General features: G+C 38.1%; 1 protein-coding gene across 2 annotated transcripts in view; it reads left to right on the top strand.

The window, feature by feature from the left end:
- The window catches only part of LOC117394729 (la-related protein 4B-like), a 42,311-nt gene that overhangs the window by 4,581 nt on the left and 19,258 nt on the right, over positions 1-18,472 (top strand). For both annotated transcript variants that reach the window (XM_059019318.1, XM_033993228.3), the window contains exon 2: positions 10,557-10,690. In XM_059019318.1, the coding sequence (XP_058875301.1) occupies positions 10,610-10,690 (81 nt within the window). In that variant the 5' untranslated portion in view covers positions 10,557-10,609. The remainder of the gene's footprint in view (positions 1-10,556; positions 10,691-18,472) is intronic.

The following is an 18,472-nucleotide window of genomic DNA, read 5'->3' as shown; positions in this document are numbered from 1 at the left end:
CCCAATTTGAAATGCACAATTATTTTTAGGCTCAGCTCACCGCTACCACCCCTGCACTGACTCGGGAGGGGCGAAGATGAACACACGCTGTCCTCCGAAGCGTGTGCCATCAGCCGCCCGCTTCCTCACAGTCTGCAGACTTACCGTGCAGCCGCCTCAGAACTACAGCGTCGGAGGACAACGCAGTTCTGGGCAGCTTACAGGCAAGCCCGCAGGCGCCCGGCCAGACTACAGGGGTCGCTGGTGCGCGGTGAGCCGAGGACACCCTGGCCGACCTAACCCTACCTCCCCCCGGACGACGCTCGGCCAATTGAGCGCCGCCCCCTGGGAGCTCCCGTCCACAGTCAGTGGAATAGCCTGGACGTCGCCGGTTCGAGTAGAGCGCATCCTCCACTCTCCACTCTAACTAGAAGTAATTATTAAAGAAATAATATTGGGGAGGTCAGGGGTGTCATTAAAAAATTCAGACAAAAATAAAGCCTGGCAAAGAAGAAATTACTGAATGGGTAAATGCCATCAACTCAGCCATAAATTGCACTGTAAATGACATTTAAAAAAAAAATTAAATATTTGCTGGCTGAGGCCAAAAAATAGTATTAAAAAAAGAAACCAGAAACTGGAGGCGGGCGGCCCTTTTGAAAAACTTTCCTAGTTATCTTCTGTAATACTTGCTTGATATTTATGGGATTTATTATGACAGTGATAGTACAGCAGGCAAATTAAAAATAAGTTAGTTAGTGCATATATTCTCAAATACCTTTTTTATTTAAAAATGTATTCAATTGGTAGTATTCTTATATTCAAAGTCCTACTGTCCTAGTGGAGGTCTTGTGAAGAAGAAAAAAAAATCTGGTAATCACTCAATTTTAAGAGTATTAACATTGTAGGTACATACATACAATAAATACATAAATAAACTGGCACTTTTTTTAACGTTTGTGTTGACCTCAGCTGGGCATCGAAACTGGCAAAATACAGATTAGTTTAATGGTTAAAACTAAGTTGTTATACATGTATCAGAGTTTGATTTGTTTACAATAGTGTATGTCTCTTGGACAAGGATGGTTGTTTGTTCAGAAAACATTCATTCAAGGGTTAAATGAATCTGATACTATCACTGTGGCTTTTTAATCCAGCTGGCTGACGATTTGTGAATCTCTGTGAAGTCTCAACAACATTTAAAAACTTCCAGTGACAGAAACGAATTGCCACACAAACTTGAATGACTGCGGGGATGCTGTGGCTTCTGTTAGTTGCAGGCTTAAAAAATGACTTGCATTTAAGACCAGGCTCAAATTAAGACTTTTTGTGCAACGGGTCTTATTTATTTTGGTCTTAAGTTTTAAGTCATAGTCCAATAAATGGTCTCAAAAGCATTTAAGACATTTTGTGCAACCGGCCCCAGGTCCTCTGATATGTATGTATGTTGGGGAGGGGAGCCGTGGCACCTGGCTATGTGTGGTATGAACTAATGGAAGTCGACTCACTTCTACGCTCCTGACCGGAGTTGCAAGCTGTCCAGCGTTACAAGTTGTAACTACTTTGTGTTCATGTTGTTTTTGGATGATTTGACAGTTTGAGCAACTGATATTGTTTTGTCCTCGCCACCATAGTTTTATGGAGGCTGTGTGGTCCAGTGGTTAAAGAAAAGGGCTTGTAACCCAGAGGTCCCTGGTTCAAATCCCACCTCAGTCACTGACTCACTGTGTGACCCTGAGCAAGTCACTTAACCTCCTTGTGCTCAATCTTTCGGGTGAGACATAGTTGTAAGTGACTCTGCAGCTGATGCATAGTTCGCACACCCTAGTCTCTGTAAGTCGCCTTGGATAAAAACGTCTGCCAAATAATAATAATAGTTTTAGTTATCGTGTTTTGACTGTGTGAAACGCTTGTGCATCGTACCATAATGTTATTTTTTGGTCCTTGACATTAGAATGTGTGAGGTCATGAAAAGTGCTTGAAAGTTTTTGATTTCAGTTGGAGAAATAGCGTACGAACCCCGTCTAGCGTGGAGTAGGTGGGGCCCAGACGTGCAAGTGAAATGCGATAAGATTCGAGGTGAAAACAACACAGTTGATTATTGAGACAATCGCGAATGGCATGCAACCAATTTCAATTGGGGAGGATACCAGGTTCAACTTGAATGTCTCTTGCTGAGCCAGATTACAGAAGGCTGTGTTAATACGTTTTTAATTATTATTATTTTTTTTTTTAACAGAAGTTTTCCATTTTGTTTATTTTTTGGTTTTTTTTTTTACTGCTGCAAGTACAAGCTATTGTTTATTTTTTTGAACGGAATATTGATTCTTTGAATTAACGTGATACTGTACTTGGATTAAAGTCAGTTTGGTATGAGCATAACTAATTTTGGTCTCTTTATATACAGCAAGTAGGATAAATTAGCGATTTGGATTTTAGCACTGTTTGAATAATTAGAATACATAACATTTCTATAATAATGCAATCAAAACAGACCATTATCATACCGCCGATGCTATTACTTTTTCATATTGCTTCACTGTTTCTATACATTTATTTATATATAGGGCTTAATTTAGTAATTTATTTGTTTTAATTTAGTTATTTTTCTGTCAAGCAACTTAATGGGCTTTTAAGTAGACCAAGCCTTCATTTTCACGTACAAGATTGCAACATGTTAAGAAGAGACTAATCTTTTATTGAAGCTGTAATGAAAAATAAAGCGTTTTGCTGGACACACTATTACAATCGTTATGACGAGTAACTGTATTTAAATTAATAAAGGTGAGTCGCTTCGGCATTTAAATGAAAAGTAAGACTTCAGATTTAAAAGCCCATTTAGTGGTTTCACAGAAGAAAAAAAAACGTAATTAAACCAATTGTACTATTAACGTGTTCCTCAGTTGTGATTGAGATATACAAATGTATTAACAGGTATCAGTTGCATTTAAGGAGGGTAGAAAAGCAGATTTAAAAGACCTGTTCATAGACATATATGCAGTAATTTATAGAAAGCTGTTTTTTAAAATGCTCAGAGCCCTTGCAGCTAACATGCTTTCCTCCTACTGTCGAGACCGCACAGAGGGGGACGCATACTACCCCCCTCACACAGCGTCTTTTCAAAATGTTTTTATTTTAATGATTAAACGTTTTAAACTATATATTTAAAAGTTTAAACGTTTATTAAATTAAACAGAATCTAGCACCCCTAGTCTCCAACATGAGTAGTTTACTGTTTACCTTGAAATTGAAGTTTAATTACTCTCTGTATGCAGGTGTTCTGTATAGCTTTGGGGGTACCATAGGTCGAATATGAAAATGTTTCTGATGTCTTACTGTATCAGCATACCCTCATTCTTCTCACAATTTATCATTTGGGTATGAAGACCACACAGGACACTGGGTAATAATAATGTGAACCAAAATGATGTGGGTTTGTAAAAGTTCATAGGGATAGCAGAGATAGTATACACTGCACTGAAACAACGTTGCTCTTATTCTCCATGTTAGTTCACACAAGCCAGGGATAAACAGAAAATAGAGAATAATATTTGACCTTACATTTATTTGAGACCAAGTGACAAATCTTTTTGAATGCAATTGAAGCCTGAACCCACTGCCATTGCTTGCATTTGCTATATAAAAAAAAGGATTTGGGTAACCGGTCTGCTTGAAGCCGCTATAAAGTCCCAGTTATTTTATAATGTTAACACTGTATTGTAGCCTAAAAATAAATTGGCTCCTGCAATGAAAATGCACACAGAGAAGCAAGTCTGCAGGAGATACTGTAGCAGGGTGTAGGCAAGTACTGTTCTGTCTATTGATAATTAACAAAAAGAATAGGTTGTGCAGCCACACCCCCAGACTCCGAGGGAGGGGTGCGGTGGTGGTGCAGCTACACTCACAGCTTTTCTATTGTTAACCTTGGTTTGTGTGATAATGGCAGATCTGCACTTCTGCAGTAATCGTGAATCAACAGTTTTACCATTTAGCATTGCCGTGTGGAGGCTGATATTTTAGTGTTTCAGTCTTGATTGAGTTACAGTAGCGACAAGCCTTATGTACAGTTAAATATGGGTTTGTGTTTTATTCCTGTGGAGTGATGACACAGCTGTGACCTTCCACTACTGTTTTTAAAAGTTTTTCTGAATTAAAAAATTAACTTCTGCAATTCTATTGTTTTATTATGGTTGTTGCAAATATTTTAATGTTTGCAGTTTTTGAATAGGCCTAATTATTGAAATATTATTCTGCAATGGATTTTATGCAGCTGTTTAGTTTGTGAATATAGCTAAAACCGTGTGACTAGAAAGATAAAATAAAATCAGCTTTTTAGTGCCGAAGATGAATAAAAAGTACCATTTGTAATTTAAGATAAAAACAAAAAAATGTTAGGATGGGGACAGCGTGTAGGTTTAGTATGTGAAGATACCTCGTAAGTGATGAATAGCAGATGTCAAGCTAACAGTCAACGGGGAACGGGACAGGGGACATACTTAGAAATTAGTCCTACATGAAACGTGGCTTTTTTTTTCCCCCCCTAACTCTGTGACCTGTTCAATAATCACAATTAATGTCATTTTTACACGTTCCAACATTTGCTTGTTTTTGCAGTTTCTTTTATTCCCTTATTTAATATATTAAACGTGCATTGCAACCATTTTTGGTGAAATGTCAATAATCCTTATACTGGGCCACTAGAATGTGTGTGGGGGGGGGGGGGGGCAGTGGATTTTTCCATCCATTACAAGATGTGCAAAACAATTTACCTCCACTGCATGTAACGTTGCTTTGCGAAAATTCTTGACATGATCCTCAACTTCTTTAGCTTTGTTATCCTTTTTTTGGTATTTTGCCTCCAATGCTGAAAACTAGATTAGCAACCTAAATCAAATTAACAATGCAACACTGATGTACAATACAGGTCACAGAAAAGCCAGTACAGATGCACTGATAGGATGCGATACTTTTGTATAAAAAGCGCTATAAAAATGCAATACATAAATAGGCTGATTTTAAGCATTGACATGTGAACAGTTAACAAGATAGTTAACTGCTTTGGAGTATTTTTATTTTATTTGTCTAAGGTCTTTATTTTTATTTGCCTAAATGCAATGCACACAAGATGGCGAAGGGATTCAAAATGAAAAGCTTATCTACAGAATTAAGATATGTAGTTTACGTTGCCTGCAGTGTGCAGTAGTTCATTTAAATCAATAGGTTTCTTGTTTTTTCTCTGTACTTCTCCGGTATGCATTGTCCCCTAGGAGGTGAATTTTGTGGTGGACCCTCATTTTCCTGATTTTCGCCAAATCCGCAAAATCGTGAATTAGGTAGATCCCTAATTGTAACAAATCACCACTACAGGACAAATATATATTTTTATTAGAGCTGCTCCAATTTAACAGATTAATCGGACCCATTAATTAACTAAAGTGTTGATCTTAGATTAATTATTTTTACAATTTAATTGTGCAAATAAATTTTTTTAATATAAAATAAAATCAACTAGTAGAACTGCATTTTCTCCGCGGCAGTCCAATCATAAATGAGTGGAGGCAGGACATAAACAGTTGAAGGTATTTTCTGCCACTGCTGAAGGTCCTGAGTAAGTTTAACCCTTTGTGGTCCTATGTCGGACCAGGTCTGTCATTACAATTTTTCCTTTCCGGTCAAAGAGACGTCAAGCACAGGTCCCTAGTCGTTTTTTCTCTGGAAAAAGCAGAGAAAATCTTTCAATGGCCGAGTGAGACCGAAATTTTTTTTTTTTTTTTTTAAAAAGTAGGCGTATCTCAGCAATACACATAGTCCCTTCACCACAGACATAACACAGGCATAAACAAACAAGATAGCTGCTTCCGCATCCAGCACTCAAAGAATATCACGGACATTTGCCTAGCTTTTTAAGATGTTATAGTAATAAAATAATGACTTGGATAGCATTATTGAGGAGTTTGGTGATAAAACAAGTGATCAAAAAAAAAATACAGCGAAGAGAGGTGGGGCAGGGCTGGAGATGCAGTACTGAGTGTCCTGTTGATATGCAGTGCCTTTTAAACCCGTTTTACTATGAATAAAATGACTTTACAACAGCGCATGTAAAAATAAACAGTGCTTGTGAAAATAAATTGGACCTGTCAGGACCTGATAAATGGACCGCAAAGGGTTAACCAATGGGAATGTCAAAGATCTGCCCTTGTTTTATAGCTGTCTAATCCTTAGTGAGCAGAGGCAGGACATAAATATGCTAGTGTAAGCAAAGGATGGCTGAATTTCATGCAATATTGCTTTATTATAGAGCATTATTGAGAATTGCAGTAATATTTCGAATTACTTTTTACAAATCGTCATCAGACAACGGAGGCATTGTAGTCGATTTGGTTATGAATCTCAGAAAAAAAACTGGAGATTGTTAGAATAGGGAGCTATATACCACCAATACCTGAAATGACACAGGAATCGAAGGAATATAGTTGCCACTTCCGACATTCAAATGAAAGGTATCCGTGGCTTACCGGTAGCTGTCAATTAAAAATAGTATACTGCTGGAACTGTCTTTAGTACAGAAAAGGCGATGTGGAACAGCACTGGCTACAGCAATCTAGGATATCTAACTAAGTCAGCACTAAAACATGAGTGTATCCAAAGTCATTTGCAAGCCACTAACACTGAAAACTTTTAGACAAACCCGGATTGATGATCAATTGGATTTGAAGCGTAGGAATACAATACATCACAATGAGCAGCAAGAACTGGCTTTCAGAGGGCACGATGAAGGCACCAATTCCTCAAATAGAGAATTATGTGGAATTACATTACGACAGCATGTTAAGCAATCAGTTGTCAATAGCCACAGTATTCTCAGGTAACTCTAACAAGATTCAGAACAACTTAATCTCTTCAGTGTCTCAGGTTTTGCTAGAATAAAATGGAAATACAGGAAGCCAAGTACGTAGCTGTAATGGGAAACGCAGCTCAGCTGTCTTGTGTTTTCAGGTATGTGACTGACAGTGGCTTGAATGGTTCTGTGAAAATTTGTTACATTTACTAAAAAAAAAAATAACAATAATAAAAATGCTTTTAAAAAGACTAAATTCTCATTGGGCTTTTATTATTTATTTATTTTTTAGATTATGTTGATTCAGAAGTATTACTATGCAGGACAGCCGCTGTAAGATTGTTACCTTTATTAAAAATGTGGACAGATTAATCTACCAATTTAATCAAGTAATGCCCATAAATGAACTGATCAAAAAATTTTAATCGGGACAGCCCTAGTTTTTATGTATGTGTGTGTTGCTAGAGAGAGATGTTAATTTGTCCCTTTTTTTATGAATGTTGAATGACTAGATGAGGGGCTTCTATTGCCCAGTGTTTCCCACTCTGGCCCCTTGCTCATTACATAACTTGGTATCCCTAAATAGATAATTGCATCCTCTTTAAATATATGCAAGATATTCATAAAAATATTATCGACTACCAGTGCAGAATGACTGTCTTGGACAATTGTTCTTTATTTAACCCTGAAACACATTTCTGCAATTACTGCCAAAAACTGGAACAGATTTCAATGTGGGATGATCCTTGGCAGTCACTGTTGCAAAAACATGATTTGGGGTAAAAAAGGAAACGAGTCCCACTTGTTAATACATGGATAACGTTTGGGGTACTGTACCACTGCACTTGTGGGATGGATTGTTCATTACAATTGTTTGTATAAGTACTGACTGTTGGCTATTCATGGAAACCAAGCTATTAAATAAGCACGTGGCTCTGAGTGACATAAAGGAAAAATGTCCTGCGCAAAAATTTGAGGCGAAAAAGATATATATATATATATATTTTTTTTTATTGTTGCACGGTGTGCACTGTTTTTGTTTACTTGGCCTACATTTTATTGGTGCTTTTTATATAATCTGAAAATCAGTTGGGCGTTAATGGTTGACCTTGACTGGCAGAAATGACCTGCAGGGTAGGTTGGACTGAGGGCTGTCAACAACACGAAGGTATCTGCCAGTTAGGAACAACACCCCAGAAATAAAATACAATTGCTATGGTTTCCTTTTCCTATGGGAAATAATAATAATAATTCAGGTAGGCTGGAAAAAAATGTTTTATTTTGGAAATGTATGTAATGCATGGTACACAGCCTTCACAATGGATTTATACTGCCTGCTGGATTATGCCCAATTTTCATTTATTTATATTCCAAACCTTTACAATGCTTGTTCATCTGCATACCTTGATTTGTGCAGAAAGAAATAGAAAAAATATTTTTTTTAATATTAAACATACATGGCTTGTGAGACAAATGGTCCTGTACATGTTTGACATTTGTATAGTTCATCAGGACACAGGCTTCTTTTTTCTTGTGTCGGATGCAATTTCATGTTTAAAGCATGATGGAGGATAATTTGTGATAAAATTAAAAAATGAATATAAATATCGAAATAAGTACATAAACAAATTAATTAATTAATTAATTAATTAATTAATTAATTAATTAATAAATACTCTAACTAAATAAATAAATAAAAATCATAATACATTACCAGTGTTTGAAAATTTGTTGCCCAACATGCCCGGGGCATGTACAAATTTCGGTGGGGCACATAAAAAAATTGCTTACGTGCCCGAGTCGGGTACGTACAATTTTTCAATGCCCTAAAACAAAATCAAGAGATTACTTTACTTTATTACAGATTTAAACTTCCGTATTTGCTCCCGCATCACTTTTTTTTTTACCTACATCCCTTCCAGCCAGCATCTCGTGTTCTAGTATTGCGTCCCTGTGCACCTGCGCGAACAGGAGAAATGGGGGGCAAATAACAAAAAATCATTTAATCAGAGATTCAGCAAATTTTGAGCAATCTTTTAAAAGTTTATTTTAAAATAATGTTATTTTGTGTCATTTGAGTACACCATTGTTAAACTATTTTGGCCGTTCCCCCCCACCCCCCAACACTTCGTTTACGTGACAGTATACTGGATGTATGCAGTGCTTAATTTATAAAGAAAGAGGTTTCGGGGCGCAAGAAATGACAATAATACCGTCCATAAGAAGCACACATTCAAAATCATAACATGTTTATTTGAAAGAGTATTGTACATACTAGTGTTAGATGTCTACATTCACGTATTCTACGTCATATACAAAGTAGTAGTGTGTGCAGAGAAATTAATTAAAGACAACCGCGGGACAAATAATAAATACATTAAAAAAAAATACATGTTTTGCCTTTAAATGGTTTAAAAAACAAACAAATTAAAAGACACAGAGGGCTCCACAAACACAAACATTGGTTTGACCCATGGTCTGCACTATTCTCAGCGATGTGTATGCAACAGAAGCCGCTGGTAGATTACAAAAACGATTAATTAAACTTAGGCTAGGTAGTTGTATCTTAATATGCTTTTCTTCTCTATTAATTAAATTATATTCATTGAAAAAGGCAAGCGAGAACCAGATTGTTATTATTTTGTATTGTTTTGATTTAATAAAATATAGCAGGGTAACGTTCCTATTGAAGTAGCCTACAATATATTTTTTTCATTAAAGTTGTCATTGTTCTTTGTTGAAATTAATGTTCAGCTTTCATATTTTGTTGTGTACTACTCATTTAATCAAACCAAGTAGTGTAAGAAGTCGCTTGTATCGTTCATGACGTTTTTCAAATCAAGTAAGCTTATTTGTGTATAAAAAAAAAATGACAGTAAAGGCACTCAGAGGATGCAGCAGTGGAACATTTGAGACTGTTGGCACTAGACACACTTGACACACAGCAGGACATGCAGTCCAGAAGTTCTCTATGCTTTCAGAGTGTATGTCTAATATCCAAAACTTAATGAGTTATAACTTTAAATTTAACTTTCCTTAAATTAACCATGCATAAAGCACCATGTAATCGATGCTGTATTTTTTTCAAAAAAATAAAAAAGGGTAACATTCCCACTCATGGATCATTTTAATTAGCAGTTTTTAAACTATAAATAGAAGTGATAGACAAGCAAACCAAGTGCGAGAAGGAGAGCAGGTCCGGAGATGGGAATGGGCTCGTTCCAGGTTCAGGTGCTTGAGCAGGGCTGAAGCGTCTCGTCTCGTCTCCCAGAGAAAGCCGCAACTCCTCCTACAGCAAAAAAGTAAATAAATTAGGATAACCACGTAATAGGCCTAATATTTATTTAGTTATAAAATTAATTCTGAATAAGATGTCTGTGAAAGTGCCGCGCAGCTTTTCATCAGTTCAGATACTGTATCAAAAGGGAGAGACAAACGGAAGTTAAACTGAGAAGTTGTTTATAGTTTGAACAACACTGGTACTGTATTTACTGTAGAAATATTACATGAATCACTAGTATAGGGAATTGGGGGACATGCTGTAGGAGTGTTATAACCGAGAGCCTTATAGCGAGGGAGCACTGTGTGTGTGTCTATAGACTAGAATGAGTGACTAGAATCTCACCTATGGGTTACAGTCTACATGTTTAGCACTTAATGTAGAATTACTGTATTGTGCATGATGTAACAGAAAATTAAATATGTTACCTAAAATGTTCAATTTTTTTTTTATTTACAGCTTACTTGGTGACTAACAGACTTCTCCCTGAGGAGCCAGAAAGTAGACGGCTCATGACTTCTGACCAGGATACAAAAGTTGTAGCTGAACCGCAGGTGCAGCAAGTACAAGAAGCAAAAGACAGTTCTCATCTGGTGAGTCTGTGTGTTCTATATATTTAAACTCTTGATTACTAAAGTCCTACTCCTGCATAGGGGTAGATTAAGTCATAAAATGCTGCACTATTGCAATCTGCTTGGTTTCTCTGTTTTATGGTGCTATTCAATCAACACAGAACACCTATGGAAAGTTGGATAATACAGTACAATTAACTTGAGAGGAATACATTGTATTATCTGATCTGTAAACCTTCCTATATGTGTGTGGTACTTTTTGAAATGATCTGGAAGACTGTCGGTCATGTACCCTGTACTAATAACTTTATTAAAAAAAAAAATAATAATCTAATCTGCAAGATGAAAGCGGAGTTGGTGTTACTTTTTATATTGAAATAAACTGTTTCATGCAGGACCTGGATTGAAAACTACTTGCTTATAAGACTTTAGCAGTGTATTTAGTGTAGTTGAAGTAAATGGAATAGTGTAAATCAGCATTTGCAAGTATAAACAAAGAGTATGTAGAAGGAGTCATGTGAGTGTCCTGAAACTTGGAGGAGTGCCAGGACCCTGAATGTGTCCATAACTTAATCATGCCATTATCCACTGACCTGTTTTCTTTCTCAAGTTCCACATCCGGATTTGTCCAGTAAAAATGAACCCTTTCAGTGCCACATTGTTTTAACCGCTGGCCATATCAATGATACAGTCCACACCCCGGCCTCAAAGCACATTTGAATCGAGCCCCTGGCCATATGCGGGCATGTGGCCCTCGGGTACATTGAAGTTTGTTTTTGTGTGCCGTCTGATGCAAACTAAAAAAAAAAAAACTAAAAACAGAGCTTGTAATCGGAAAGTTTAGCAGTGCTTTGTAGCCTATGATTAATCTTGTTTAAACTGATGTAAATACATTTAACCCTGTGCAGTCCTATGTCAGACCAGGTCTGACATTACAATTATCCCTTTCCCGTCCAAAGTTTTTAAGTTTAAGTGACGGGCACATTAAGTGTTTCAAATAATTAACACTAAGCCTCCCATGCAAGGGAAGGTGTTTATTGTTTTAATCTATCCGCATCAAGCATTGCATGCAGGATAGCATTTACTTTCTAATTGTCTCATAGCAGCTGGTTTTGCTGTGATTTTTGTGCTCAACAATGTCTGATTCACAAAATCATTAAAAACTCTCCTGTAACATTTAGCACCAAATTTACCCTGAGTAAAAAAATATTTTAACTGTTAACATGTCAATATACCTATCGATAAATGAGCGATATAACATAACCAACCTCGTATACCTTCACTAATAACATATTCAAAAATATATATTTAGCATGTATATTGCTAAACATTCTTTGCGTAGGAGACGCTGTAAACATGCTCTCCGTGGGAAGAAAAAAGCAGAAAAAAGTGGAACTTTATGGCTTCTATTTGGTTATACTTAGAATTTGAGCACAAAAGGACCAAAAAAACATTTTGTTAGGGATACTCTTTACACACGGTATCAGGTTTAGCATTTGAATTTGGAGTGACAGGAGCATGTGAATCCTTCATGCGGATTTAAATATGCTATTTTTGGTCTCCGGGTGCTGTCTGCGGCCCTTGTGAAATGTGCCATTTCATTTACTTTCCAGACCTTAGAGTTGTAGGAAGGATTGCTTTGTGACTGCTATAGTCGGCATGGGTTGCTGTTTTTAGTAAAGAAATGGATCCAAACAAGCCCAGTGAAAGAACAAGGCTTTTACAGACCACTCCAGGAGAAGCACTTCAAGAAGGAATAAGTAACCACGTCTCCACAATTGCTGATCTTGTTGACCGTGAGGAGCGGTGTGAGCTTGTGAAGCACAGTAATGGGATAGGGGCCACTCTCACTGGTGACCCATCATATACTGACAGGAACTGCATAGAGCATGAGCAGGATGGGCATTTATTTTGGACTCGCCCCACTACAAATCACGGGACGCAGACTTTGTCTATTTCTAAACCACTCACAAACACTGAGGGAAATGGAGAAAAAAACAGCTCTTCCAGTGTTCAAAATTTTAGAAGTTTTATTGGAATAATGTTTACAAGGTCTGGGAACGGTGATGCAGAGGATGAAAAATTGATCAGAGAAGATATGACAACAGAACGTTTTGGCAGCGAAATTCAGGAGACTTTTGATGAAATGCTTGGGGACGATAGCCGCCATGCTATTCCAGCAGTAAGCTCAGGAAAGTCGCATATAACAACCACAAATCACACTCCCCTTGAACACAAGCTGACTTTAAATCAGGAACTTGGAGAAACTGGTTTGCTACAAGTAAAATGCTTTGAAAACAGCCATATACATCTTGGAAATTCCTGTATATTGCAACATAAACTTGAGGGGGTAGTGGACATGCTCTCTTCTAATATGGAAACGAATGAAGTGTTCAATAAAGAGAAACTAGACACATTTGGAGAAGAAAATATGTATTCTTCTGCTGTTTGCTCGGAACAAAGTAAGCTGAGGACAAAACGTTTTTATAACATTTGTTCAATAGACCCTGAAGATTTAGAAAGTGATTGGGGGGCAACTGCTGCCATCCAAGAAGACACTGCAATGGACTTTAATCATTCAGCTGTTGCAGAAAAGGGAATCTGCAACATAGCATGGTCTCCAGGCACCAAGAGGGGGTTTTCAATACTGCAGTCTGTAAAAACAGCAGCTGCATCTGAGCCACAGCAGTCAGTGCTGTCAATTCAAACCGCAATGTCACAAAATTCAGCAGGTCCACAGAAACCATTTGTTCCTGATTTATTGCAAACGTTTTTGCACACTCATACTTCAGTTGGCCAAAGCTTAAAGGAAAAAATCCCAACTGAGAGTCGGTGCAGTCCTCCTCTGTGTGAAAAGGTTTACGGTGATGAAGATGAAACCTGTGGTATGACCAGTGATTCGTCTGAAATTTGTTTTGGGTGCAGAGATGCACCAGAATGCCTAAATACAGATAGAGAAATTAAGCAAGAACTAGAAATTTGTAGCAGTGTGTGCACAGCAGAGCACCTTCATGACTCTGCCCCTGACTTATTGGAATCATTTGTACAAGGATCAGTGGTGACTTCAATAAGAAAAGCCAGAATGAGAGCATCTTTTAGTAACGAGGAAACAACACAAAGTTTTGACAAGTCTGGTGACACAGTAGAAAGTGAGTTGTTAAATGCCCAGAGAGTAGGCTCTGGGCAGTTTGAAGTCCGTCATCATAAATTGACTGAACTAGAGCAAGCTGTGCCTTTAGCTCTGTTACAGGGGACCCCTTTGAATTTGGAGGCAACTCCTGTTGAAGCAGAATCTACATATGAAATGCATTTGAATGCCACAGCTGATGTATCAAGGGTTGGGATACAGTGTCAGACAGAATTAGCAGAGGGTTTAAGTATTCAAGCCCATAAAGCACAAGATACGTTCAGTCTAGAATCTGATCTCTGTGGTAATTCAGAGGATCTTGCTGATGATGTCAGTCAGCACCTGAACTCTAATACACAAAAGCATCTCTGTCGGAACTGTGAGAGTGTAAATGAAAACAAGACTTCCATAACCAGCTGCAGTAAGGAGTGTATTTATCAAATTGATACTGAACTGCTAGCCCCTGATGAAAACTGTGAAAATATAATGGAAACAATAACAGAATTGTACCCCTTGGCAACACAGCAGAATTTAGATAATAAAGGTAACATCTGCCTGAAACAGGCTGAAGCATTTGACACAGGCAGTGATGTCAGCTCAGTTTCTATGGCAGCAAGGTCAGATGTGAGTAGGAGGGTATTGCATTATAGTGAGACTGGATTATGGGATAGGCCTACATGTTTTCTTTATTTAAGTGGAGATCATTTAGACACAGTATTTGACGGAGGACAGGATTCAAAAGATTCTTCTTATTGTGTGATGCAGCAGAGTGACTTGATGAAATATGACATGGGAATCTTCCAGCAGGAGTCTGGAGCTGCCTTTATAGCTGAAAATAGAAGCAATGTGTTAAACGACAACAGGGACTTAAATACCAAATGCAGTGCACTCTCTTGTGTGCCAAACAGGCCTGCAGTGCTGGAAAACTGCAAGAGTGTGTCTCCTCAGAAAACCTGGTCAGACCATGGATTGCATGCTGTAGGTGCTGAACAGCAACAGCCTTGCAATGCCATGCAACTCTCCTCTGCTGAATCCAAACTGGGAGTCTGTGATGCAGCTAATGCTACGTGTGATCAGCAAGCAGACAATGGAGCTACAGAGGCTTTAACAAAATTAGAATTGCAACACTTTTCAGGGGAGGGGACGGCTTGCTGTGATGTTAGAGACCCAACTGGAATTTGCCACGTCAGTACAGTCAATAATATTTGTACCGAAACAGACATTGTTAATAAAATGCTGCTGGGACTGGGACTAACACAAGGTGGAGCACATGGTGTTGTGGAGATGATACCTATGAGGTCTGAAAACACAGATGATTCAAAGGGCACTGCTAATGACGATGGAGGCTGTGATTCTGAGGAAGATGTGTGCAGTGGAGTTGATATCCCAAGTGCCTCAATGGTGGATCCTGATCAGCTTGACATGTATGCTTCTATGCCTTCTTACGAAATGCATCTGATCACACTAAAGGCTTCTGCTGAACACAAAAAAACAGAACATTGTGAGAGTACTAGTTTAAGTGATCAAGGCCTTCGTAAAAATGATAGCATGCTAGATCTCATGGCAGACACTTTGGAGGACCCCTTACAAAATGATAGTCGGGGTTTTTCAAAGGACTTTTGCCTGCCACCATGGGCCCAGGACCAGCTGCACTGTGAAGAGCTGCTTGGGCAGTTTTGTGGAAAACAGTCCCCAGAATGTCTGTTGGACTGCATATGGGATCCTAGTTACTCTGAAATATCTACAGAAGACAACATGCAACAGATGACTGAACCTAAACCGTGTGTTGTACCGCAAGACTTGCAGGTTGTTGTGGCTTTTATGTCGGCTTATCCTTACAGTCTTATGGTTTCAGACGAATCTGGATTATGGGGTTGGCAGAACAAAAATAATGAAACTGTAAGTATCATTTAAAAAAAAAAAAAAAAAGTTAAACTAACTCTTGCCCATGCTTTCTTTGTTTTACTGTTTTGAATTTTTTTTCTTTAGTAACACTTCTGCTCTACCTTTTACGTTTTTCAATTGAAAGTACCAGCTGACAGTATTTGCTAATAAATGTCTGTCAGTAGTTCCTCTGTGTCAGTAAACCTTCTACTCGTCAAAGTGGGGCACTGTTAACCATGGTTCATTGTAAGCATTGATAAGTAAATTGGTGTGTCGCAATGTCTAAGAGTCAAACAATCTCAAGTTGTGTACAGCTGAGTAGTAAACGCTCAGATGTCCACTTACATTGAGAACCTCCTTTTAAACAATTCAATGAATATAAAATAATCTGGTATCTAGTGTTACTGTATGGATGCAGTGTACTATTGAAATGAGTGGGAACATTTCTGTCCTGTACACAATTCTCAGTGATACTGTATATAATGTTATGGTTCAGAGAGTGTGGTTGACTTTATTGTACTGTTCAAACACAGGGGTGAGCAATTATTTAAATAAACTTCTTGTCCAAGGGAAAAAATGCTAAAAATCTACTTGCCCCCTCACCATCCCACAAAACACACACACACACAAATATAATATAAGTTTTATGATTTTGCTTTTAGTAAACAATGAACACTAAATTACACTTATGGATACATTTCCAATGATACCACCCCTTTCAGACTAGCTGCTACAATAACGGAGCAATAGACTCAAAACGAAACCTAAGCTGTTAACTCACATGATGAGAGGCTTAACACCGGCTAGGAGTACCGCATGTACACACTGAATAAGTCTTTGGAAAGCCCCGAATCTGTACTTTTAAACAAGCCATGAACCAGGTAGGTATTAATATGTGCATAACCTTCAGTGTGCTGGCGCCAAAATGAATGGGGCTGAGTTTTAAACCGAAAGTCACCGCTTACAAAACAACACCTAGATAGACTTTATCATCTTTTTTTTCAAAACTGTTTACTTCCTGCAGTGTACTGTTTCTATAATGCTTAAAGATAGCGATCGAGAACTGTGTACAAGAGAATAGTCTCACGGCACTACTTTTATTTATTTACAGACTTGCTCAAATTTGTTGGTGCCCTTACAGCTCATTAAAATAATGCTTCATTCCTCCTGAAAAGTGATGAAATTAAAAGCTATTTTATCATGTATACTTGCATGCCTTTGGTATGTCATAGAATAAAGCAAAGAAGCTGTGAAAAGAGATGAATTATTGCTTATTCTACAAAGATATTCTAAAATGGCCTGGACACATTTGTTGGTACCCCTTAGAAAAGATAATAAATAATTGGATTATAATGATATTTCAAACTAATTAGTTTCTTTAATTAGTATCACACATGTCTCCAATCTTGTAATCAGTCATTCAGCCTATTTAAATGGAGAAAAGTAGTCACTGTGCTGTTTGGTATCATTGTGTGCACCACACTGAACATGGACCAGAGAAAGCAAAGGAGAGAGTTGTCTGAGGAGATCAGAAAGAAAATAATAGACAAGCATGGTAAAGGTAAAGGCTACAAGACCATCTCCAACCAGCTTGATGTTCCTGTGACAACAGTTGCAACTATTATTAAGAAGTTTAAGGTCCATGGAACTGTAGCCAACCTCCCTGGGCGCGGCCGCAAGAGGAAAATCGACCCCAGATTGAACAGAAGGATAGTGCGAATGGTAGAAAAAGAACCAAGGATAACTGCCAAAGAGATACAAGCTGAACTCCAAGGTGAAGGTACGTCAGTTTCTGATCGCACCATCCGTCGCTTTTTGAGCGAAAGTGGGCTCCATGGAAGAAGACCCAGGAGGACTCCACTTTTGAAAGAAAAACATAAAAAAGCCAGACTGGAATTTGCTAAAATGCATATTGACAAGCCACAATCCTTCTGGGAGAATGTCCTTTGGACAGATGAGTCAAAACTGGAGCTTTTTGGCAAGTCACATCAGCTCTGTGTTCACAGACGAAAAAATGAAGCTTTCAAAGAAAAGAACACCATACCTACAGTGAAACATGGAGGAGGCTCGGTTATGTTTTGGGGCTGCTTTGCTGCGCCTGGCACAGGGTGCCTTGAATCTGTGCAGGGCACAATGAAATCTCAAGACTATCAAGGCATTCTGGAGCGAAACGTACTGCCCAGTGTCAGAAAGCTCTGTCTCAGTCGCAGGTCATGGGTCCTCCAACAGGATAATGACCCAAAACACACAGCTAAAAGCACCCAAGAATGGATAAGAACAAAACATTGGACTATTCTGAAGTGGCCTTCTATGAGTCCTGATCTGAATCCTATCGAACATCTATGGAAAGAGCTGAAACTTGCAGTCTGGAGAAGGCACCCATCAAACCTGAGACAGCTGGAGCAGTTTGCTCAGGAAGAGTGGGCCAAACTACCTGTAAACAGGTGCAGAAGTCTCATTGAGAGCTACAGAAAACGTTTGATTGCAGTGATTGCCTCTAAAGGTTGTGCAACAAAATATTAGGTTAGCGGTCCCATCATTTTTGTCCATGCCATTTTCATTTGTTTTATTATTTACAATATTATGTTGAATAAAAAATCAAAAGCAAAGTCGGATTTCTATTAAATATGGAATAAACAATGGTGGATGCCAATTACTTTTGTCAGTTTCAAGTTATTTCAGAGAAAATTGTGCATTCTTCGTTTTTTGTGGAGGGGTACCAACAAATTTGAGCACGTCTGTATTTATTTATTTATTTATTTATTTATTTATTTATTGAAACCAGAACTTCT

Source organism: Acipenser ruthenus, chromosome 3 (genome assembly GCF_902713425.1).
Source record: "Acipenser ruthenus chromosome 3, fAciRut3.2 maternal haplotype, whole genome shotgun sequence".
Classification (NCBI taxonomy): domain Eukaryota; kingdom Metazoa; phylum Chordata; class Actinopteri; order Acipenseriformes; family Acipenseridae; genus Acipenser; species Acipenser ruthenus.
The sequence above is the reverse complement of the archived record's forward strand: the minus strand, read 5'-3'. Positions and strand labels throughout refer to the sequence as shown.